At 43.1% G+C, this 25,327-nt stretch overlaps 1 protein-coding gene across 1 annotated transcript in view; it reads right to left on the minus strand.

Moving 5' to 3' along the window:
• Tph2 (tryptophan hydroxylase 2) overlaps positions 1–25,327 on the minus strand; it is a 100,760-nt gene that overhangs the window by 33,330 nt on the left and 42,103 nt on the right. Inside the window, exon 8 of the mRNA XM_032890799.1 lies at positions 5,542–5,668. Coding sequence (XP_032746690.1) covers positions 5,542–5,668 — 127 coding nt within the window. The remainder of the gene's footprint in view (positions 1–5,541; positions 5,669–25,327) is intronic.

Genomic DNA, 25,327 nt, shown 5'->3' on the forward strand with positions numbered 1-25,327 from the left:
TGCTGCTGTCGAACTGACAGATCTAAAATCAACTTGGGAGGGATTATCTGGATGAAGGTTAGCCTCCTCCGAGAAAGTCTATAAGGGATTGTCTTGATGATATTGATTGGTATAGGAAGACTCATCTTAATTGTGAGCGGGAGGGTGGGGGTGTCCCTGGGCAGAAAGAAGATGAGGTAGAGAAAAGCAGCTGAGCTCTGGCATACGTGGATACTCCCTCGGCTTCTGCGTTGTGAAAGCTATGGGACCTCTAGTCTCAGTTTCCATTACCTTGGTTTCCTTGCAATGATGGGCTGTGCCCTTGACCCCCGAGCTCAAGTAAATCCTTTCACCCTTCCCTTGATCCCACCATGGTATTTGTCCATGGGACATGCAAATGGTAGAAAAATTAACCTCGAGACTGTGGCTTTAGGCCAGGCCCTGGAGGGCACTCCTATAATCTTGCACTTCAGGATGTAGAGGCAGGAGGATCAGAAGTTCCCAACTAGCCTTAATAGTGAGCCAGACCGGTCTCTGGGCAGAAGATCCTGAGCTGTATTTGGTGGGGAATTTACTACATAGGAAGTTCAAGGCCGGCCTGGGCTACATGTGACTTCATCCTGAACAAACAAAGAAGTACCAGCTTTATTGCCTACAGAAACGTAAGTCATTTTCTACCTAACCGTGAAACTCTTTCTTTCTGTGGCCATAAAGTCCCTCAGTTCCTGGAGTTGCACTTTGTCCGACTGTCCTGCTTTTTCCAGATTAATGAACTGAAACATGCTCAGGATACATGTATGAAAATCGGGTTTACAGCCATTTTAAGTTATAATTCAGGGCCTGTGAGATGGTTCAGCCGATAAAATACACTTTCTACCAAGCCTAAACACCTGAATTTGATCTCCAGATCCCACATGGTAGAAGAGAGAACCAATTCCCATAAATTGCTTTCTGACTTTCACACTGTACTAAGGCGCGCACATACACACACACACACACACACACACACACACACACACACACACACGCATGCATGCACACGGAGACACATGAATGCACATGAACACAGGGATGGACACACACACAAAGCCAAGTATGTAAACAGATTGCCTTTCAACACAATAAGATACTTTACTGTCGTAGCCATCTTAGAAAAAAAAAATTCTATTGTCTACCAAACAGAACCGAATAACTGGGAATAAACAGTATGCTGTAAGGATCATGTGATCTTGTCCCTTCAACATAGTGTAGTCCAGTGTAAAACTCTCCAGTCCAAAACAAAGGCTGGCCACCTTGATCCTACAGTTCAGTTTCTACTTAGAGATGTGGTTCATTGCTGACAGACTTTTGGTTTTGTTTTAATTTTGCATCTGAAAACCCTTAGGCATAACGTGTTTTCTCCCATTCTCCAAAGACTCTAAACTTCTTACTCATTTATAGCTGGCTGTTTTATAGATGCTTGCTACCTACCTGGCCACTGACAGCATTTGAGTCTACAAACCCAATGTGCACACTAATGTATGAAATCCACCTTAACCAGAAATGGGAAATAGTTTTATCTCAAAATTAGAACACATGCCCTTATTGGAAATATTTTTGCATATCTGTCATGCACAGAACTGCGACAGCTATGAGGGGTAAGAAAAGAATCTAGCAGCCAAAACTAATGGCCTTATTCATTATCCACCAGAGGGCAAATTATTTACATGTATAACAATGCGTTTGAAATACACTCGCCAAGCATCATCATCAATTTCTTTAGATACAAAAGAGGTTCATTTAAATGGTTCTCAGGGCGTAAAAACCATTGCCCACAGAGAAGCAGCTGAGATAGCTTCATTCTCGAAACTGAACATTATTAACATGTCAAAATAAATATCAGGCAGAAATATAGCAAGGGAATACAGTGTCTACAGGCAATGCAGCCTGAAGCCTCTGGAAACCAGACCCAGATGTCCAAAAGCAGCCTTAGACAAAACCAAGTTTAGCGATGCCAATTAGTCTGAGTGGATGTTGTTTTTCTCCTCAGATTTGTTGACAGTGCATTCCAGAAAGTTATTAAGTGTCTTCTTTCATGAGTCATAATTCTTTTTTTATATGTGCTTAAATTCACCATAAACAAGGAAAAGCAGGCACTATATAAACAGAAGCTTTAATAATATAAATCTCACCCGGAGTATAGGAATAATACAGCCTGTCTCACAGTCTACATAAATAGCAATGGATGTAGTTTTCCATCTGTCCCCTCTGTGGATTTTTCTCCTTTGGTACAACTCATCTCTCATTCTCACCTACTACTTCTTCAGGGGAGTTGACGCAAACGAGTTGGCGGGATGGAGTAATAATAGCTCCATTTCTCATCAGGTGTAGCCAGCTACAACTCTCCCTAGCCATTGAACTTTGCTGCGGGTGAGCCTTGAAGGCTTAAACTCTTGGTCTTTACAAGTGAGTCCCTCAGTGTGGCTTGAAAGCCACTAACATGCATGGTACCCAGCAGGCTGTTTACGCAGCCCATACTTTGAAATGGTCTGGTCAGAACCTGGGTTGTCTTCCAAGACCAGGTCCCAGTACTTTCCCAACTCCCGTTGTTTTTAACTGAGAGATGAGCAAAGGTTCTCAGATGCCAATAGCAATTGGGTTCCCGTTCCACGAAAGTCACCAGCTTTATCAGTGTGAGAGTCCTTCTCCTCATTTTTCTTGCCATACAGATAATACTTTTCCTGATCCTTCTTGGGTGTGCCACACTGCAGGGTAAACAACCAATTTACAAAATTGGAAGGAATTGAAACTGTAAGGCTTGCACGACTCCGAAAGTCAGAGGGACTTGGGATGGGAGATCGAGCAATATCAATAAAAGTGAGTAAACCAGGCAAAACGGGTCACTACACAAATGCGCACGCGCACACGCACACCATGCACAGATGCGCATGCGCACATTTCGACTAAACTGACGAGAGTCGGAATGTTTTGCCTTAAAGTCCTTCACAAGCTTACACTCTTTCTTTTTGTCAATAAAAACCACCGCAGGATTGCAAGCAGGCTGCCCTTCTCGGTGGACATTTGGTCCTCCCTCACTTGCCACGGTTATTTCGCAGTTAGAGAAAACTGTCTTTTCTAGATTCTGCCCTCAGAATCCTAGTCTTAAACACTGTGCTGGTTAGTTTTTTTGTCAAGCTCATAGAAACCACAGTCATGTGAAAAGAGGGAACCTCAGTTAAGGAACTGCCTCTTGAACACTGGCCCCTGGGCGTGTTCATGGGATATCATCTTGATTGATGATTGACGTGGGAGGGTCCAGCCCACTGTGAAAGGAGCCATTCCTGGGCGGGCTATCTTGGGTTGTTTAAGCAAACTGAGCAAGCCGTGGAAAGCAAGCCAGCAAGCAGCGTCTTTCTACAGTTCCTGCCCTGGCTTCAATAATGGACAGAGGTTAGGGAGTGTGAACCAAAGAAAGGCTCTCTGCCCCAAGCTGCTTTTGCAACCTTTTTATCACAGAAACAGAGAAGCAACCTAGGTACATTTGCAGGAAAGACAACAGAGTAAGAAAAAGAGGGAGAAAAAGACAAAAGAATATGAAAAACAGTCTAATGAACTCTACCAGTCCCAAGTGTTTTAGCTTATGGAACTAAGACTGTGAAGTCAAGGATATTAGAAATATAATAAAAAAAAAAAAACTTTCCTATCCCAAATGTCTATTTGCCCTTGTAAGAAAGGTAACAAATTAAAAGTAGTATATTTAGCCCCAGAAAATACAAAAATGGAAACAAAGAATAATGCCTCCAAAGCTATCCATGCCTGAATCCTCAGAAACTATGAATATGTTACTCTTTTAGATATGTATATGTATACGTATACGTGTACACACACACACACACACACACACACACACAGAGTTTGTGGGTTTTGGTTTCTGGGCAGGTTTGGTTGGGTTGGGTTGGGTTGGGTTGACCAGTAAAAGATCCTGTTTCAAAAAAGGATGGACAATGCCTGAAGAATGACATTTGAGACTTGTCTTAGGGTTTTACTGCTGTGAACAGTCACCACGACCAAGGCAAGTCTTATAAGGACAACATATATGTGGGGCTGGCTTACAGGTTCAAAGGTTCAGTCCATTATCATCAAGATGGAAACATGGCAGTACTTAGGCAGGCATGGTGCAGGCAGAGCTGAGAGTTCTATATTTTCATCTGAAGGCTGCTAGTGAAAGACTGGCAGCTAGGGTGAAGGTCTTTTAGTCACACCCACAGTGACACACCTATATCAACAGGTCCACACCTTCTAATCATGCTATTCCCTGGGTCAAGCATATACAAACCATCACAAGACTGTCTTGTGAATTTCTACTCACACATATAAATATACATGTGTATGTGCACGAGCGCGCACACACACACACACACACACACACACACACATACAGATGAAGGTCAATATTAGGCATTTTCCTCTGTTACCCTCTACCATATTTTTTGAGACAATGTCTCTTCCTGAACCCTGAGCTCACTGACTGGTTAGATTCCCCGTCCAGCAAGACCCAGGGATCTTTCTGTCTCCCACCACCATCACACTACTGCAATGAACAGCACATACCACCATACCTAGCTAATATCTGGATGCTGAGGATTTGAACCCAGGTTCTCATGCTTGCATCCTGAGTACCTTTGCCCCACTGAGCCATCTCCCAGCACTGAAAAAAAATGTTTCTTGTTGGGAGTAAAGAGTATTGTTTTGATATATAACTGTGGCAAACACACTCAGTTTAAGACCTCCTTTCCCGTTTACCAGATGGCCATACTCATTTAAGCTTTCTATCCCGGCAGGTTGGGGAGCTTCTAAACATCTTTCTATTCCTAGACTCTGAAATAAGAAAGAAGCAGGTTGCATATGCTTTCTAGATGTGATTCTTTAACGTCTTAAACACAACATCCAACCCCACTTTTCCTCTTACATTATTTGTCTGGGGAAGAACGTTCCTGGTATCATAACATCTAGTCCATCTTTTCTTGGTGTGTACTTAGAATAACTGTGACGCTCAGTCTCTTAACACTGTCCTCACCTCTTATCTGATGATAACCACATCAACCTGTCAGAGAAACAGTACTGCTGCAATTCCCACTTTGCTGCCAATGCACACCTTTTACTATGACAAATGTTTTCACGGGATTCAGTAAAATACAGCCTGTAGACCGAATCTAGCCCACCCCTGCTTTTTGAGAGTAAAGTTTTATTGGAATATACCCATATACACTCACTTATGTGTCATCTATGACTGCTTTCTGCTCCACAGTAGCTGAGCTGACTAATTGTGACAGTGATTACAGGGCTCCAACCCTAAAATACCAACTACCCCTTTATGTCCATCCATCCAACTAAACAGGAAAATATGTGTTTCAGTAGCTAATAAACCTAGAGTTCATTATCTCTTTGCAAAACTAGACAGAGTTAGGGTAAAATCACGCTCTCCCCAGAACATTAGCCGAGGCGTTATGGCCAAAGGCCGTGAGCTTTACGTCATCACACAGTTAGGCACTGAACAGTTCTGTAAGTTGAGCGGTAGCTCACCGTGGCCAGTTTCTGAACGTCTTCGTCTGAGGCTCCCAGAGAGGCTAAGCCTATTTCTTGCGAAAACTGAGCGAACTTGGGATCTGCCAGCAGTGGCACGTGTCCCAGGAGCTCATGGCATGTGTCTCTGTGAGGAAACAAAGAAAAAAGATCACAAAGGCATGTTACACACAAGTTTTAAAGTATTGCCTATAGAATGAGACTGAAAACCCTAAGTATAATCTTATTATAAGAACTATAGATAATTTATTATATAATTATATTATGTGTTTATTATATAATGGCTATTAATCATACCTGAAATGCAGATATGTCATATGATTAAAGACAGGTTAGGCTGAGTGATATGTTATTTACGGGTAGGGTATGAAATCATGTGTGAGAGACAGCGCATGTGTATATGAGAGGACATGAGTTTAGGTGCCTATGGAGGCCTGGAACAACCTCTAGCACCATGCACCTCTTTTTTTTTTTTTTTTTTCCTGTCTTTTGAGTCTTTTTTTTCTTTTCCTTTAACATGGGTTCTGAGCTCAAATTTACGGCCTCGTGTTGAGAGACAAGCACTTTACCAACTGAGACATTTCCTCGGGCTGGGATATAATACTTTTTAATAAAGCACAAGAAAAACCATTACATTTTTTAAGACCTGGCCCTGCCCAATTGCCAATAGAGGCCTGGAACTTGACATCTTCCCAGATGTGTTTCCTCAGGGAAGGAAGCTTCCCCAAGAGGCATGAGCTGCCCCTCAGGAAGCCACTTGCTTTTGAGTGTTACTACATGCTAAGCACATGGTGTTTGTTTTACATAGTATATCGTATCCTCCAGACAGCCTCAGGAAACAGAACTTCTTGGGGTGAGATCCTGCAGCTCAGGATGGGCAAACTACTTCACCCGCAATGCGGCCATATCATAAACAACGTTTGATTAAAACACAGCCGTGCCCACTTACATACAGACTGTCTACGGCCATTTTTGTCAGCAGCTGCAGAGTCGAAGAGCTGTAACTGAGATCACATTTCTGCAACTTCTAATAATCGCTCTCTGGCCCTTTAATAGAGAACGCTTGCTGATTTTAGGCATAGGTAGTAATAAAACTAAATTAAATTTGGGCTGGAGGACCCCTTTGGAATTGAGTCTCTGTGCAACAGACTACAGCCTAACTTGGTACAGAGTAACTGAAAGCCTAATTTGGGGGTAACCTCTTATAACAAATGGCTGAGGTGGAGCGGGTTCCCCCAGCTCAGCTTCAATCACAGGTAGCTAGCGGATTCAGACAGGACAATCGCCCACTATCATCAGTGAAGCTGTCCCTGCGGGTCACTTCCATTCTGTGCCCATAATCGTTCTATGACCACCTTGTATCCTTGGCTTACTGTGGTTTTAAGGCCCTATTCAGGAATCACAAATAAAAGCCAATTGTGTGTGTGTGTGTGTGTGTGTGTGTGTGTGTGTGTGTGTGTGTGGGTGGGTGTGTTTGTGTGTGTGCATGCGCACGCGTCTGTGTGTGTGTAAGTTATATGCATGTTGCTTTCAATTGAACATAGTATGGCTTTTAAACTAAATTTTCTGTCTTTTAATAATAGTAATAAGGCCAAAATTTCAATTCAACTTCTCATGACTTTGAAAATCTGGTGCTCATCCTTAATTTGCGTCACAGCTCAATAAGCCAGTTGCCTTCCTAAAGCTATTGTCATGAATAAACTGTTTCTTGATACCAAGCTACATTGAAATTAATTTTCCCATAATTCTCTGAGCATGGATCCAGATGCAGAAAGACTTATACTGATGTGTAGGGGAATGTCAGGGCAGGGAGGTGGAAAGGCAGTGGGTGAGTAGGTGGGGGAGCACCCTCATAGAAGCAGGGAGAGATAGCAGGTTTCTGGAGGGGAAACCAGGAAAGGGGATAACAGTTGAAACGTAAATAAAAACTATCCAATAAAATAAAAAATGTCCAAAAAAAAGATTTATGCTCATGATCAAAAAAAGTTTTAAAAAAATCCTAAAAGGTTACATAGTAACTGAAAGATGTTTCTGAACTCACCTGAGCTTCTCTGAAATGTACTACTTTATAGGTGCCATACAACTGGTGCTCCCACCAGTATTACAAAGATAAAGCTGGATGATGAAATAGTGACTGACAGTAAATGCTATGATCTTGATACTCACATCAAACAGACATCACTCAAATGTTGTTCTAACAATTCAAGCTATATGACCAACCTTGACCAAACACTTTAGAGACAGACCAGGTTGAGTGTTTTTATGTATGTGATAACCCCGCCCCTTTCTTCAGCACGATGTCATGGCCCCACCTCCCCACCCAGCTGAATATAATAAACACACTCGGCTTTGGTGGTGCTGCAGCTTCTCCAGCTTTGGTCTGTTTGTGGGTCTGTTTTCCCCTCATTCTCGCTCTGTCCCAATTCTTGCAGCTGTGCAAGGATGAGGGAAGAAGGATACACAGAAGGCTGAGGATGCCCATCAGTGGGTAAGGCGTTTGCGTAAGAACTTGAGTTTGGATTCTTATCACTGAGGTCAAAATCCTGGCATCTATAACCCCAGAGGTGAGGGATGGAGACAAGCTTACCAGAGAGCTCCATGTTCAGTGAGCAGTGACAGTGATGGGGAAGAGTGATCCTATGTCAACCTCTGATCTTCACACACACATACACACACACATACACACACACACACACACACACATGCATGCACATGCACACACTCACAGAAGTACACATACACACACAGGCACACACACATGCACACGCACACGTGCACATGCATACACACACATATGCATACGCACATATACATACACACTCATGCATATGCACAGGAGTACACACACACATGGACATGCACAGGAGCACATACACACACATACACACACACATATACATGCACACATGTACGCACACATGCAAAGATGCATGCATGCACATAGGACTGTATGCTGAATCTTTATGATTAGGGTACAGTGCTTAAAGTTTTGTAACATGTTAGTGATTTAACCTTCCCTTGCAAAGAAGCTTTACAATATCCTTTTGATCAATGGGGAAACTAAAATTGAGTAAACTTAATCTTCTCTATTGTCATACTTTAAGTGAAAGAAAGACAGGACTTGAAATTCTTCCGACTTAAAGCTGTATTCTTTCTGCTCTCTACTGTTTGAACTTTACAGATACAACAGAAGTGAGGACGAAGACCATGCTTAGCGCATAGATGGAGAGCATAACCCACATAGTTAGCATAAGGAAAGTCATAGTTAGCGTGCCCCCGGGTCTCTTTTCCTGCTGTTCCCTGGCCTCATGTTTCCAAAGCACTTGAGGGACCTTTTAAAAAATACCAAGTGCCCAGGCCCCATTTACGACCATTTCAATCAGGCTTCCTGGGATTGACCGGAAAATCATTTTTTAAAGTTCCCCAGGTGAAAATGAGAGACAGGTCTATTCTCACAGCTAATGGCACTGGGTTGTCTCCCAGCAGGCTTACAAACAACCAGCGGCTGGGCTGGAGAGATGGCTCCGATGTGAAAAACTAGGCTCGCAAACAACTAGAGCTTAAAACTACCAGTTGAAGGTGCTTGTATAATGTGGGGATGCTAAGTTGATTTCCTCTAAAGTTGCCCGGTGACCCTGCAGATGAAAAGGATGAAAAGTGAAGACTGAATAACAGGCAACTAATTACTCCTCCAGTTGCACTCAATCCGGGCTACATGCCTAACACTTCCATTGTGGGAGTGGAGTCTTTGATCTCATTCCAAGAGTCTATATCAAGGCTGAGATTAAGGTCAAGTGCCTTGCCATGGGAAACTCTGGGCACTCCCACATTAGCCTTTGATGTCACTACTAAAGCGCCCCTCCTGATCCTGGAAGAAATAAAGCGACAATAACTCCACAGCAGGGCAGATATATGTCACCTGGGAAAAACACTGAGACTTGTGTCAGCCCAGTATCAGTAAAGCACGGGAACAAAGAGACAAGTAAGGGTTCCAGGGAATGCTGAAGTGAGGCAGGTGTGACACGAGATGCTTCATGTAACAGGCTGTGGTCATGATGACAATCATGTAATCTGTGTAACAGAGTCGATCACAGCTACAATAAGTGTTGATCCTTTGGGGTGACTTCAAGTAAACCTGAAAGCTTATTTAATTGTCAATTTATTTAATGTAAACTGAAAAGTCTGACATAGAAGGATCCATGTACCCAGGGAAGAATAGAGTTCAGAATTTGCTTTAAAGTAAAGGTCCGCAGCTACAGAGGAGAAAAGAAAGAAAGCACACAAAGGCAGACGAGCGACAGGAAGGAATCAATTCCTCTTGGCTAAAAAAAGATCTGTGACCCGGATTTTAAATTAAGGTGTCATTATCAGAAGCCAGTAACACGCTACCCAACTTCAAAACCTCTAAGCTCATCACAATGACAAGGTAAGCAAGCTGTGTATAGGATGAAAGAAAGGATGGATTTGGAAGAAGCAAGTTATACAATATAACACAGTGAGTTACATTGTTCCATTAAGGATGAAAGCCTGAAGCAAGATGTCTAACGGAACCCTTAACAGAATGTTAGAGACGCCCTCTGCTCTGTTACCGGGAAAAATGATTGTGCCTGATTTCACTACTTTCTGCTCTTCTCTCAGCATTGTCTCCATACAGAAACCCTGAGAAATATTCCCAAAGAAAATATGGATGCAGAAGGCACAGTAGCCTTACTTCTCATGGGCCAAGGCGATGAGGTCCCATATCTCAAGATCAAGAACAAGGTTATTATCCTTTGAGGCTGGTGGAACATTGAAATAAACACTGTATCATTCTGTCTCCCATTGTCTTTAACAAAGGGACTTGGTGACAAAGAAGGAGGCATCCAAGGAGCAAATGAGCAAAGAATTCAACCAATGAGCAAAGAAAGATGTTCAGCATTTCTGATTAAAAACAAAACAAAAACAGTTCACTGGAGGCTACAGAATTAGCTCAGCAGCTAACAGCATTGGGTGTTCTTGCAGAGGATCTGGGTTCAATTCCCAGCACCCCCATGGTGACTCACAGCCATCTCTAAGTCCAGCTCGAGGGTACTGATACCCTCTTCTATCCTCTGTGAGCACCACAGGGGCATGGGGTACACATCTATACATGTAGACAAAACACTCCCTCACTTGAAATAAGCAGATGAAAGGTTACATTTCCTTAAGTTTCTTTCTGAAGGAGATAGGGCTGAAGATGATCATCGTTTTAGGGGTCTGAGAGGTTCCAGGGGAACGAGAGCGAGGGTAGCCAGCACCAAGGTTCCTCTCCAGCTTTCCTCCCAATTAGAGTCTGGAGGACTGAAGCTCTGCCACTTCGTCCTGATTTTCTGCCACTGTGCCCGCCTTAAAGCAGACCAAGTTGCTGGAAGTTGAATTCTCCACAGCTGGACTCGGTAGTCTCTAATGAACCTGCTCCCATTGGGAGACCACAACCACTGCTTTATCCCATCTTATCTCTCTTAAAAGATTCAATTATTTGGTCATAATTGCGCCTGCCAGCACAAGCTGCTTCCGATCTCTACATCAGCAAACTCTTCTCTCTTTTTTTTTTAAACTCCTTTTGATGCACTCTTTTTCTCCTGAATAATGCTTTTCAGAGCCCTTCACACAAAAGCGCTCTGTTGCCTGCAAACGTAGGACCTTTCAAAACTGTTAGCGCCGTAAAACATCATGTCTCTTAAAAAAAATAAAAAAATAAAAAAGCTAGCACTGATATCAGACACTAGACTTTTGCTGCTCTAAATTGGAATCTTCTCTGATAAGCCCAGTTAGGAGGATTCTAAAGCCGCTGAGATGGGCCCACAAAGGGACCCGGGCAAAGTGTCTCCGGGGGAATTCTTAAATCATCCTAAGAAAGTCTCGATCATTTTGCTGCAGGGAAATAAGGGTCCTGGTGGTTATGTTCAAATTTAAAATGAGTCTAGCATTTTCCCCCTCTTATCAGTTTTCAAAGCCGACTCCCCTTGCTCAGTGTTCAACAACTGCTTTTTATTTTTGCTGTAAATTAAAGCCTTTGAGAGGTGGCGAGTGAGCGTGTGACGTGGGCTCCCCAACCCAAACCAACGCACCGCCTTGGTCCTTTTAAACGCGTCTCCAACAGGTTTTGTTTGTTCTACGTGACAGAAGCCAAACACATTCACTAAATCATAAAAAGAAGGAAAATTAGATAAGAGGGGGAATTGGGGGTCTGTCTCGGTGAAAATAAGCAGGAGGGTGAGCTGGGATATTTCTTCAGCCTTCACAGGACATTTCGTGGGGAAGGCAAGTGATGTGGAATAAAAGTGGGTGCAGAACAAGCAGCCGGGCAGGAGACTGGCTTTGTTTTTACTGCAGTAGGATGATAAGGCAGAATTAATTTGGTATTGAGGCAACTTGTCTTTGAAGCCTGCTAGGGAGTCAGTTTCCTTACTTCAGATCTAAAAGCTCATACCGTAAGCCAGACCTGGTGGTACACACCAAAGCAGAAACAGGAAGTAGAAACAGGAAGATCAGAAGTTCAAGACTAGCTTCTGCCAGAAAGCAAGTTCAAGACTAGCCTTGGGCTATATGCGACTGTCTCAAGAAACCAACAAATAAAACCAAGCCCACAGAAGGTTTTTTTGGCGGCTCTTATGATCACTTCATCTACAACCCATCACAGAATATATAAACAGAAATATGGTCCTCTTTTTGCAAAGCCACACACTCATATGTTGCCTGGGAGGAAATTTTTTATTTTCCTCCCCTAAGAATCCTAAGAATTTCTAACAATCCTGTTCTTCACTATATTCTTTTGGGAGTATGGATAATGTAACAGATCTTCTCTCTCTCTCTCTCTCTCTATCTCTCTCTCTCTCTCTCTCTCTCTCTCTCTCTGTGTGTGTGTGTGTGTGTGTGTGTGTGTGTGTGTGTGTGTGTGTGTGTGTGTGTCTGGCTGTCTGTCTCTGTGTCTGTGTCTGTGTGTCTGTATATGAATTTCTGTGTTTGGGTCTCTGTGTATATGTGTGTTCTGTGGATGTATTCTGGTGTGTATGTATTCTGCTGTGTATGTGTCTGGGTGTATGTCTCTGTGAATGCCTGTGTGTGTCTGTGTGGGTGCGTCTCGGTGTGCCTGTGTGTATTTGTGTGTGTATCTGTAAGTTCTTGTGTGTCTATGTCTCTGACTATCTGTGTTATGTCTGTATCTTATGTGCATGTTATGTGTGTTGTGTATATGTTTGTATGTGTGTTGTGTGTATGTGTCTCTGTGTATATGTGCCTCTATGTATGTCTCTCTGTCTATTGTGTGTGTTATGTCTGTGATGTGTGTATGTGTGTTATGTGTGTTGTGTGTATGTGTCTCTGTGTATATGTGCCTCTATCTATGTCTCTCTGTCTATTGTGTGTGTTATGTCTGTGATGTGTGTATGTGTGTTATGTGTGTTGTGTGTATGTGTCTCTCTGTGTGCATGTCTCTTTCTATGTCTCTGTCCGTCTGTTGTGTGTTATGTCTGTGTTGTAGGTATGTGTGTGTATGTGTATGTGTGTGTCTCTCTGTGTCTGTTTCTCTCTGTCTGTCTGTCTGTCTGTCTGTAGTGTGTGTGTGTGTGTGTGTGTGTGTGTGTGTGTTATATGCGTAGAGTATTGCATTTGCCAATGCACATGTGCAAAGACCTGAGGGGACCATTGCTCTGCACTATCTCTCTCTACCTATTTCCTTAAGATGAGTCTTTCACAAACCAGGAGCTAGGCTGGCTACCACAGGCTATAGTGACCTCCCCTCTCTGCCCACGTCAAAGCTGGGATTAAACACAGCCATGCCCCACTTTTAAATAAGTACTGGAGATTTGAACTCAGGTCCTCGTGCATCTGCAAGAACAAGTACCCTTACCTGCCGAGGCACCCTCTGACTCTTTATTAAAACGATTTGTTATGAGCTTCATATACATGCGTACTATGTTAGGAGCCACAATTTAAAAGTAAATAAAGCATAATTTTGGTAAAATACCTTGCAAAGGTTACCTTTATGGTGACTATCCAGAGAGAGTGGTGACCAGTACTAAGTCTCTTCTCACAAAAGAAATAGCTTCCAGAGGTTACAAAGACTAGAGGGCTGCAACAACATTTCCTCTACATCACTAATGCCCCTCTATTTCTAGAATATTTCTTGTCCCTCATAAAAGCAAGAGAAATTTGAAATCTTCTCCCACTTTACTAAGATTAAGGCAGTAATAAAATGCACTCTGTAAAAGCACGTACTCTGGGAGTTGGGGTTGGGGGGAGCTTGTCCCCAAGGTAGAGGATCAGGCCAACATGAGCAAAGCCCTGAGTTTGATCTACCCCTAAAAAAATGTTGTTTGTCTTAGTTACTTTTGTATTGCCATAACAGAGTATCACGACAAAGGCAACTTATAAAAGAAAGCATGCAATTTGTGGAGCTCCCGGTTCCACAGTCACCATAGCAGGGAACATGGCAGCAGTCATGCAGGCATGGTACTAGAGCAGTGGCTGAAAGCTGACATCTGACCCACAGGCCCAGGGCAGAGAGGACAGAGAGGGGGAGGGGGAGAGAGAACTAACTAGGAATTGTATGAGCTTTCGAAACCTCAAAGCCTGCCCCCAAAAGACGTACCTCCTTTAACTAGACCACACCTCCTAATCCTGCCCAAATAGTTCAACCAACTGGGGACCAAATATCCAAACATGAGGCTCTCATTCAAACCACAACACTGTTGGTGGTAGACATTTAAAAATAAATAATTTTAAAAAGATGTTCTCTGGAGTCATCTCCTAGGTTGATTTCCCATATCCCCATGAAGGTGAATGACTTAGCCCTACCCAATAGGACACTCTGCAGTGATTGTACCAGTCCCTGTATCGCTGCTGTCCAATGAAACGGCCACTTGACATTATAGCTGCAGAACATTTGAAATGCGGCTAATGCAACTGGATATTTGATTTATAGCCTTAATTAATTTCACTTACTAACTGTCAGTAGGGATATTTTGTCATACTGGTCAACAGAAACCTACTTATCTTTTCATATAGAAGGATGGAGGTTTTGAGTCCCTTTCACCAGGCAAGGTGAACATTTAAAAAGATAGGAATATAACGTATTGAAAACATTGTTTCCCTAGTTAAATATTATTGCTCACAATGCATTAAATTGAGTTTATGTCTCGGTTTTCATATTTCAACGGGATTTTGCTCTCTCCGTACTTTATCACTAAGGATCTGTAAGTATCCCCAGGATAGAGGCCACAACACATGCCTTTGGAGTAGCTGGTGCTTGGACAAGCCTGGCACACGAGAAATGCCCAACTCGACTGAACTCAGCAGGTGTTGAAGAGACACCACTGCTCCACACCAGGAAGAATCCAAGTGAAACTCGCACCATTCCTAATTTCCAATCACATTAGGGCTCTGGACCAAATCATGGTTTTGCTCTTTTCTAGTTGTACGACCTTAGGGAAATTACCTGACTCCTGTGAACCTTAGAATTGCCATCTGTAAGATAGTAAAGGTCTCACAGACCTCTCCAGAATGGGCAGCCTGATGCCAGACAGATAGGATCGGGGGCTGGGGGTTGTCAGTTTCCTCTCCTTTCCTCTAATGGCAGTGTCTGTGACAAGCCTACCCACGGGTGTCATTCTTCACACGACAATGAAGAGGCTTGGATGGCGATTACCTCTTTTTTCCTAGAATTCAATCATTTTGAATTTCTTCTTCTGAACTTTCAATTTAAAAATGCAAATATTTCTGAAAAAAAAAATGCTCCCTGGTCATCGCTATCCTGCACACCTGAAGATGCATAATGAATTCTCTCTGACTCCAGCCAGCTGAGGGAATAAGAATTTTCATCCAGGTGTGGTGGCTTCTGAGTGCTCTAATTTTGGATCGTGGGCACCACACATAGAAGACAATCCTGGGTGTAGAACAGGGGCTGCGGGAGGATTGTTGCTTAAAATCAGCTTTTAAAAAGGGAAAGAGAGAGACTCTTTTATCACAAGTCAGTGTAGCTATCTTCAAAGCACAAAACTCAGGTTCCGGTGGGCATTGAGGCACAAATTCAGTTTCACAATGCACAGGCTTTAAATAATGTAGAGTACTTTTTAAAATGGAATGCAGTACCGTGAAGGGTACTCAATGCTCCTGAGGCAACGGGCTCTGTTTGCTTTTAGGCACGTCAGAAAACAAGGCATAATAACTGTGATTGGAAACTTCGGACTTTATGCCTAGGAGTATCACCCTTTCACTAAGAATACTCTGGAATTTTATGAGAAACATCGGTCTCCACATGAGTGTAAGAGGGACAGAGGAGGACGGGACCTACTCAGAATTTATGTCAAGCTTTCTTCTCTCCAAAGATCAAAGCGTTATTTCATCATGCAGCACACAGGGAGGTTAAATGGCTTGCCAATGTCACACTGAGAGCTGATGGCGGGCCTTGGATGCCAGGGCATGGATTCCTGCGTGTTTCTGCCTGAGGACAGCGCACACGGCAGTCTCCTATGGCTTCAGCATGCTGTCCTGAGACGCTGTGCCCTTCTTTTTTTCAAGTAGCATGGGAGATTTGCCTCCTCATGATAAATGGGGGGTGGGGGGGGATGAGCAACTTCAACCCTATGAAGATCAAAAGAGAGGGCCACCTTCTAGCAAGCCTGGTAATTAGGTCAAGGACTGGACCAGAAAGCATAGAGTTGGTCTTTCCAATAGGCACAGAGAGTATTCAGAGAACAACCGAAGAAAAAAGTCATTTCTGAGTCTTGTGCAAACTTTATAATTAAAATTTTGAGAAAACTGTTCAGATTCAATACATATGGAGGTGTTGAGTCTGTATGTCTACTTATCAAAAGTATGTGGTTAAACCCACATATTAATGTAATTATTGACCCAGTTCAGATCCTGGCTTCCCTATTTATTAACTGTGTTACCATGGGCAAATCACTTAACCTGTCTCTGCCTCATTTTCCCCACTCATAGATTCAAAACAACTCAGGTAGTTTTGAGTTTTTAATGAGTTCCTTCGCATTAAATACTTTTAGTACCCAGTGCTGTTACTAGACACATAGACTACTTGTTTGCTATTACTAGGGAAAGCGTCATTGCTACCATGACATTGGGAGTGGTGCTCCCTGTTGAAATCACTAAGATTCAAGGATAAAAGGTCTGGTGGTTTGTATAAGCTTAGCTCAGGGAGTGGCCCTATTAGGAGGTGTGGCCCTGTTGGAGTAGGTGTGGCCTTGTTGGAGTGGGTGTGGCCCTGTTGGAGTGGGTGTGTCACTGTGGGCCTGGGCTTAAGACCCTCCTCCTAGCTGCCTGGAAGTCAGTCTTCCACTAACAACCTTCAGATGAAGATGTAGAACTCTCAGTTCTGCCTGCACCATGCCTGCCTGGATGCTGCCATGTTCCTGTCTTGATGTTAATAGACTGAAGCTCTGAACCTGTAAGCCAGCCCCAGTGAAATGTTGTCTATGAAGTTGCCTTGGTCATGGTGTCTGTTCACAGCAATAAAACCCCAACTAAGACAGAAGTAATACCAATATTTTTCAAGGCTCTACCACCTTCATTGGCCCTGAGTATATCACATTTTCCCTGAGGGAGAAGGCAGCCACTAGAGTGGGAATGTGAGCTGTGCTAAAAGGCAGGACAGGGAGTCCAGATGTATTGGGCTTTCTAGAAACACTGCTGCAGCCTTAAACGGCAAGGGTTATGATAGCACAAAGAAAGCCAGATGGCCAGGCAGGTTTGGTGCTGAGCTTGTGTGTCCCCTGGGAAAGAGGAAGCTTAGACACAGGCTCATCTATGCAACCAGGCTCAGACTGGACTTCAGGAAGCCTTTATCCCGAAAACACTCATGGTGGCCAGGGTTCATGCTGGACCAGAGTCCCCAGGAGAGAAGGATAGGAGAGGTAGGTAACCTCGTATTTGTGTACAGACCCAGCGAGAGAACCAGTCAACCTTTATGAGTGTGAAAGCCCGCATCCTCACCTGCCCGCCATTCTTACCTAACAAACAGGAATCTATGGCTGAGCCCCAAGAAAAGGAAACGGACCACATCTTCTGCCAGCCCTGGGAGGATTCTGTTGTCATAAGCAAGAGTTAAGCTTAAACTGCACTCAGTCCCCTTAGACATAATGAAAAATATGGTCTGAGATAATCCACTTTTACTCTTCCTGTAAAGTAGAAACACAGCAGTGATTATAAAAAGAAAAAAGAAAAAAGCACCTAGCTGCAAAACCTTTTTTAAACTCTAGAACAGTTATATTTAAAGCTAGCATTAATGGCCCCTAAACTGTTCAACCGTGAGGAAGAAAGACCACATTTGTGTTTAACGCGCATGCATTTGGGTGTCTTATGGCAGTAAGCACCGTGGGGTTCGTCTACAGCGTTGTGGTTTATTCCTGATGGTCAGAGGCATCATTTGACAAGCCACGGCACCAGAGCAGGAGCTATGCCCCATGTTCATGAGCCGAGTGAGCCATCGTCCCAGCATAGCACTGAGCCTAGCTCCCCCATCTAAAGAGCATAACAGTGTTGCAGATACGCTAAACACGGCGTCTAAAACACCAGATAAAATGCTTTCATAGAGACATTTTTAAGGAAATTTCTGGTGCATCTCTGCTTTTCTCTCTTCCACTTTGGCAATGGCTCCCCTCCTGGTTGGTTTGTTGTTGTTGTTGTTGTTGTTGTTGTTGTTGTTGTGTTGTTGGGTTTTGTTTGGTTTTTTGTAGGGTTTTTTTTGGCAACTTGACATGAACTAGAACTGTCTAAGAAAAACCTCATTTGAGAAAAAAATCTCCATCAGATTCCCTGGAGGCAAGTCTACAAGGCATTTTCTTGATAAATTTTTGATGTATAAGGACCAAGCTCACTAGCGGCAGTGCCATCCCTGGGCTGGTATTCCTGGATGGTATAAGAAATCAAGCCGGTAGCATCCTCCATGGCCTCTGCTTCAGTTCCAGTCTCCAAGTTCCTGCTTTGAGTTCCTGCCCTGACTTCACTTGACAAAATGAACCCTTTCCTCTCCAAGTCGTTTGATGGATATTTTATCACAGAAATAGAAAGCAGACTAAGTTACCTCTTCTTGGAAAAGCACATTGCACAGGCTTGAACTAATAATGCCGAAGTGTTTTATGTTTTAAATTCTGGTTGCCCCTCTCTGAAAAATGGAAATTACTTTAGGAAGTCAGACTATGGCTGTGATTTCCACTCTGTTGGAACATTGAATATAAACACTATAAAGGGTACAAGGCACTGAACCAAGACACTTGGACATCTTTCACCTCCATCCAGAAATCTAGACCATGGCAGGCTTAGCCTATATTGAAGAGAACAAGACTATATAATTACACAAATAGATCTGTAGCAATAATTTGGAAAATAGAGCCTTCCTTCTCTGACCTCCATGTGCTAGTCCTCAGTCAGTTCACGTAGCATCTCAAGAAGGGTGTTACAGCAATTTGAATAAGAATGTCTTCCATAAAGAGAAGCCCTCGGTCCTGCCCAGGCTGAACCCCCTAGCATAGGGGAACATCAGGGCAGGAAGAGGGGGTGGTTGGGGAGGGAGAACATCCTCATAGAAGAAGGGAAAGAGGAGATGGGATAGGGGGAAACCAGGAAAGAGAATAACATTTGAAATGTAAATAATAAAATATCTAATAATTAAAAAAAAATCACTGATACCCAGAAAGACAAGACAGTTGCTGACAGTGGTGACTGCTTCTATTCTAAGTAATGAAGCCCTTCATTTTGTACTCTAGGGTTTCATGTCTTTTACAGCAGGCCAGCTTCACAATGTCTGACATGTACATGCAAATAAAAATAACAAGAAGAAGAAGAAGGAGAAGAAGAGAAGAAGAAGAAGAAGAAGAAGAAGAAGAAGAAGAAGAAGAAGAAGAAGAAGAAGAAGAAGAAGAAGAAGAAGAAGAAGAAGAAGAAGAAGAAGATCTCCCATAGTAGTCTTGGTCATATAAAAACTTGGTCCCCAGTTGGTAGCACTGTTTGGGGATGTTTTGGTGGTGCAGCCTTGTTGGAGATAGTATGTCCCTTGAGGTAGATTTTCAGAGTTTAAAGACTCACTGCTGTTCTCTGCTTCATGCTATGGTAAAGGACATGAGCCCTTAGCATTATTTTTAGCCACCATGCCTGCTGCTTGTCTTCATGACTCCCCACCATAGCAGACTTATCCCTTCAGAGCCATAAGGCAAAAAACAAAACAAACAAACAAACAAACAAAAACCTTCTCTTACAAGTTGCCACAAGAACAAAAATGTGACTAATACAGGCATGGATTATGAGTCTAGGAGATGGGTTTTTTTTTAACTATATTTCTTATTAAAGAACTCTGCATTTCTACAGCATTATTGAGTACAGTGACAATGTTAGAATTACAAAATCATATACACATGTAAATGTATACATGCAAATGAAATTACCAGTATTCAGCATCTACTTAGCATAGGATACATTAAAAAAAAGTATGAGGACCCCAAAGAATAAAGACCGCAATCCCACCGGAAGGAATTACCCAGGAAAGAAAAGCCAAATGAACTGAAATAGGCAAGAAGGGGAAGAATGAACAGAGCCACTGAAAAGCCAAATGTCTCTCCAAGAACCAGAAGCCTGACATCGGAAACCAGACCCAAGTAAGCTGCTTGGATAAGGGGTTGGGGGAGGGGGAAAGATTTCCTTTCTCCAACTTCAAGAATTTCCTTAACTATATCAACTCCCAACTCTGCCACCTGACCCCGCAAGCCTTTTCAGACAAACCCAGAAGTTCCTTAACCTCCTGGTAGTCTTTTCCTTGGGGAAGAAGCTCCTACCTACATCAGTGTCACTCACTGTGGTGGTTTGAGTGAGAAGGGTCCCCATAGGTTCATTTGTTTGAATCCTTGGCCCCCAGTTAGTGAAACTGCTTGGGAAGGATTAGGAGGTGTGGTTTGTTAAGTAGGTATGCCGCTGAGGATGGGTTTGGAGATATCAAAAACCCATGCCAAGCCCAGTCTCTCTGTCTCTGTTCCTGTCTCTGTCTCTCTCCCTGTCTCTCTCTGAGTGTGTCTCTGTGTCTCTCTGTGTTCCTCTGCCTGTGTGTCTGACTATTTGACTGCCTGTCTGACTGTCTGTCTCCAGCTTTTGGATAGCATGTAAGTCCTCAGCTACTTCTTCAGCACCACATCTGCCTGCTGCCATGCTCCCCCACCATAATGGCTATGAGCTAAACCTCAGAAACTGTAAGACAGCACCCAATTAAATGCTTCCTCTTCTAAGTCGCCTTAGTCATGATGTCTCTTCACTATAGCAGTAACTAAAACACCCACACACATCCTGACATACCAGCCCCTTAGACACCTGCACCAAAATGCATGGCAGCAATTGCCATTCTCACAGACTTTGTTCTAAATTTCTACCTTAATATTTAACGTAGCTCAGATATAATTTTGAACATAGCACGAGTGAATTATTTGTAAGGCAGGCAAGACTCTTTTTTTTTACCTTCTAAGTAAAACAATGTTTAAAGTGAGATACAATACTGGCTGGTATTGTGTGTCAACTTGACACAAGCTAGAGTCATCAGAGAAGGAGCCTCAGTTGAGGAAATGCCTCCAAGAAATCTAACTGTAAGGCATTTTCTCAATCAGTGATCCATGGAGGGAGGGCCCAGCCTATTGTTGGCAGTGCTACTCCTGTGCTGGTAGTCCTGAGTTCTGTAAGAAAGTGGGCTGAACAAGTCATGTGAAGCAAGCCAGCACCCTCCATGGCTTCTGCATCAGCTCCTACGTCCAGGACCCTGCCCTGTTTGAGATCCTGTCCTGACAGCAATGAACCATGATGTGGAAGTGTAAGCCACATGAACCCTTTCCTCCCCTACTTGCTTTTTGATCATAGTGTTTTGTCACAGTAATAGAAACTCTAAAAACAGTTACCCAGAGAATAAGACAAATACATTTTTAACACCCTGTGATATACAGTTGGGTCTCTTTTTCCATACCCTACCTCCATCTCTTTCTTTTTTAAGGGGATATAAAGGCAGCTTTCACATCTTCCTTAGCTCCTTTACCTCAGCTCCATAATAGCTACCTTTTCTTCTAAAACTATCATCCTAAAAGGAAAGCAAATGGTCATAATGGGTTATTCTTTATGACCCATTTTTTTTTAAATTTTAAAGAATATCCTGATCAAGATGCCCTGGCATCACAGCCTCTATTGATGTTGAAGGCACTGCCATTAAGGCTTCATGAATTTGCCTCACAAGAGGAGACTGAACATGTGAAAATGTCTGATTCATGGAGGCAGGACTAGCATTAGTTCCTGAAGTCAGTAAAGTTTTGGGGACGAATAGAGGACACATGAGCCATTCATAAGGGGGCTACTACCCCAGAGTATAGCTCAGATTCATCTGGACCTGCAAGCTTGACTTTTCCACAGAGCTCAGACATGGTGTGTGACTGGGTATATCTTAAATCTGACACCTCCTGGAGGCACTGCCCTCATGGCTAAGAGTACTCTCCACTTGGATTTCCCTTCCTACACCAGGTGTAGAGATCCACTCTGCATTGAGTCTGAGTCTTTTCATCTCTGAATTACCTTTGCCATCTGGTCTTGAGTTCATGACAGTCCTATAGAGCTGAAACGAGGTATGGACAAATAAGTACAGGCAGTGTTGTAAAGGCTAACATAGACGAAAGGCAGAGGGCTGTAGAAACATCTGACTCTGACTTTCGGAAAGGCTTCGGAGAAGGCTGAAACGGAGCTGAATCCAAGGGATTTCAACAGAGTTGCTCCAGGCAGAATGAGCCTCCTTTCTTGCCTTTCACAGAAGACTGAGACTCTGTCTCTGTCTCTGTCTCTGTCTCTGTCTCTCTGTCTCTCTCTGTCACTCTGTGTATGTCTCTGTCTTTCCATCTCTCCCTTCCTCTCCTCTCTCTCTCTCTCCTCTCTCTCTCTCTCTCTCTCTCTCTCTCTCTCTCCTCCTCCCTCCCTCCCTCCCTCCCTCCCTCCCTCTCTTGATATGGAGTATCTCAGAGGGGCTAGTTAATGGTTTGGTAAGGACAGACTTTTTCATATATGTAAGAGGAAACTAACAAAAATGAGGGAATGCTACTTTCCGGTTTTTCTGTTAAGACGAGCATCTACAGGTAGTGTCTGAAGGGAAGAGGCTCACTGTCATTGGTAGAAGTTAGATTTCTTACTCTCTTGCAGTGTTTCTTAACCTAAGTTAATGTTACCCTCTGGTGCATGACTTAGGTTTCTGCAAATGGGAATGGGAGTCCAATAAAAACACTCTTGAAGGCTAATGGGTGGTGCCTTCCAATTCCCCTAAATGTCTTAAAATGTGCAGGACATTTCCCTGTACACAACAGCAGCAGCAGCCACAAAGTGCCAATAAAGTCTATCCAAAAAAAAAAAAAGATGGACTGGCCAGAGATAGAACCTGGCAAAGCTCACAAATAAAATTCAGACCAGGAAGCCTTAAGGATGACTTCAAAAATCTTGCTTTGTCAGTGTCCACACTGGACTATGCTCATATGTTCCTGTAACCTGGCACTCTGAACCCTTCTCTCTCATTCCACTGTGTGAGAGGAATAATCTTACTAAAATAATTTTAATTGACCAACTGATATCTTGTAAAGGAAGTCATTTGTTGGTATTGATGCTTCATTAATCACAGCATTATTTGGGATCACAGCTGATCAAAGCATGCAACTGGCCTACACTGAGGAACAGAATTGTAGCCTGAGGCACTGCTTCCGGAATAAAAAGCAAGCATCCTTGCACTCTTAGCATATGAGTGACCTTCAATCCAGGCATAAACAAATGGAAAGGTATCTACCTCAACCAGAAGACCAGGAATCACTGACTCAATCGGCTTGTCTACAGTGCTACAGGCTAGAAAGACTTCTCCCAAGGAAGCAAGCCAACAAGTCATCGCTTTTCTTATTCGAGTCTTACTCTCTGCCCAAGTTCAAAGAACCCAGAGTCTTTAAAATGCAAAATCTGAAACTGGATATATAGCTCCGTTGATTGGTTGCTTGAGTAGCATACATGAGGCACTGGGTTTGATCCCCAGAATTGCATAAATTGGGCATAGTAATGCATGTCTGTAATTCCAGCACTTGACAGGTGAGGGCAGGGGTACCAGAAGTTCAAAATCACTCTGATCTACATGGTGAGATTAAGGTCAGAAGCCTATGTACATGAGACCCCATCTCAAATAAATAAATAAATAATAGTTACTTAGCATTTGCAGGGAGGGAAAGGAGGATTGGGAGTTCAAAGCCATCTTTGGCTACAGAAGAAATTCAAAACAAGCCTGGGCCATATGAAAATCAGTCTGAGAGAGAGAGAGGTGGGGAGGTTCAATATCTGTGCTACAATGCATATAACCACAGAGGTTAGGTAAATAATAAAGGCCTGGGAGGAAGGGGAGGTTCTCCCAAGGAAGTAGATATAGAATATATTGTTATGGAAAGACTAAAGTGGGACGATTAAATAAGGAGGGGATAGAAGAGAGGGACAAGCAAACGATGACAACTAACACTAGGTGTCATTTGAAAGCCCATTGCAAACCTGCTACTGAAGAAGCTTCCTAAAATATGTGAATATATGATAGAAATCTAGAGTCACCAAATAACAGGGAAGAGAATGCTCCAACTAGACATTTTACACCACAAGGGAAACCCCCAGGAATGGGTTCTGTCTAGTTGAGTTGTTGGCCAAAGGGGTCCCATGGAAACTCCTAAAGCTCTCAGACTACTGCCAGAGCTACTGTATTACTCTCTACAAAGTGATGTTAAGGCCCTGCTACTGAAGGCAACACTTATATGTCTCATTGAACATGAAGAAGTCAAGTCTAACTAGAAACTTCACTCCTACTGATGAGCATTAATGATACTAGAATGTACTCTTCATGCTAGCAGAGGAGAAATAGAATGGTCAACCCAGCTACAGACTTTGTTACCTTCCTGTGAGATACAGGTGCAAACGTAGCACAAATGTTGTAGAAGTAACCAGTCACTCTCGGATTGAACTTAAGTCCTACTCCATAAGACAGAACCATGTTTGACACTGCCAGTATAAGCAAGAACCTGAAACTAGATAGGCCATGAGCCTAGGGGAAAATCTGCTATTATTATTCTGTTAAAGAAACATAGCAATAAAATGACTCATAGTGACGTTCTGCTGTGCCCTTGCTCGACCATCTTCAGAAAGGTGTCTTCTTGCAATGGATGGGAAATAACACAGAGATCCACAACTAAACAATGTGATGTACTGAGAGATATTTGACTATTCGGTGTTAAATGAGAGGTCTTCACTAAAGTCCCCCATCAGGGGTATGGGAGTTAATGCAGAAGAGGAGTCAGAAAGACATAAGAGCCAAGGAGAGGGATGATTTGAAGAAAACAGTGTTTTCAAGGATGGACCTATGGCTTGATCCACATATGTAGCAGAGGATGCCTTGTCCGGCATCAATGAGAGGAGTGGTCCTTGGTTCTGTCAAGTCTCAATGCCCCAGTGTAGGGGAATGTCAGGGTGGGGAGGTGAGAGGGAGTCGGTGGGTGGGTGAGGGAGCACCCTCATAAAAGCAGGGGGTGGGTGGGATAGTGGGTTTCTGGATGGGAAACCAAGGAAATGGGATAACATTTAAAATGTAAGTTAAAATGCAGTTTAAAAAAAAGAAGAAGAAAACAGTGTTCTCTGGACATAATAGGTTTGATCTGCACATAAGTTCCCAGATCTGTGACTGTATTCCTAAGATCATGCCAGACAGGTTTTCAGGGCTGAGGGGGAGGAGCTGACATGGCCT

This window comes from Rattus rattus, chromosome 1, assembly GCF_011064425.1.
Source record: "Rattus rattus isolate New Zealand chromosome 1, Rrattus_CSIRO_v1, whole genome shotgun sequence".
Lineage (NCBI taxonomy): Eukaryota > Metazoa > Chordata > Mammalia > Rodentia > Muridae > Rattus > Rattus rattus.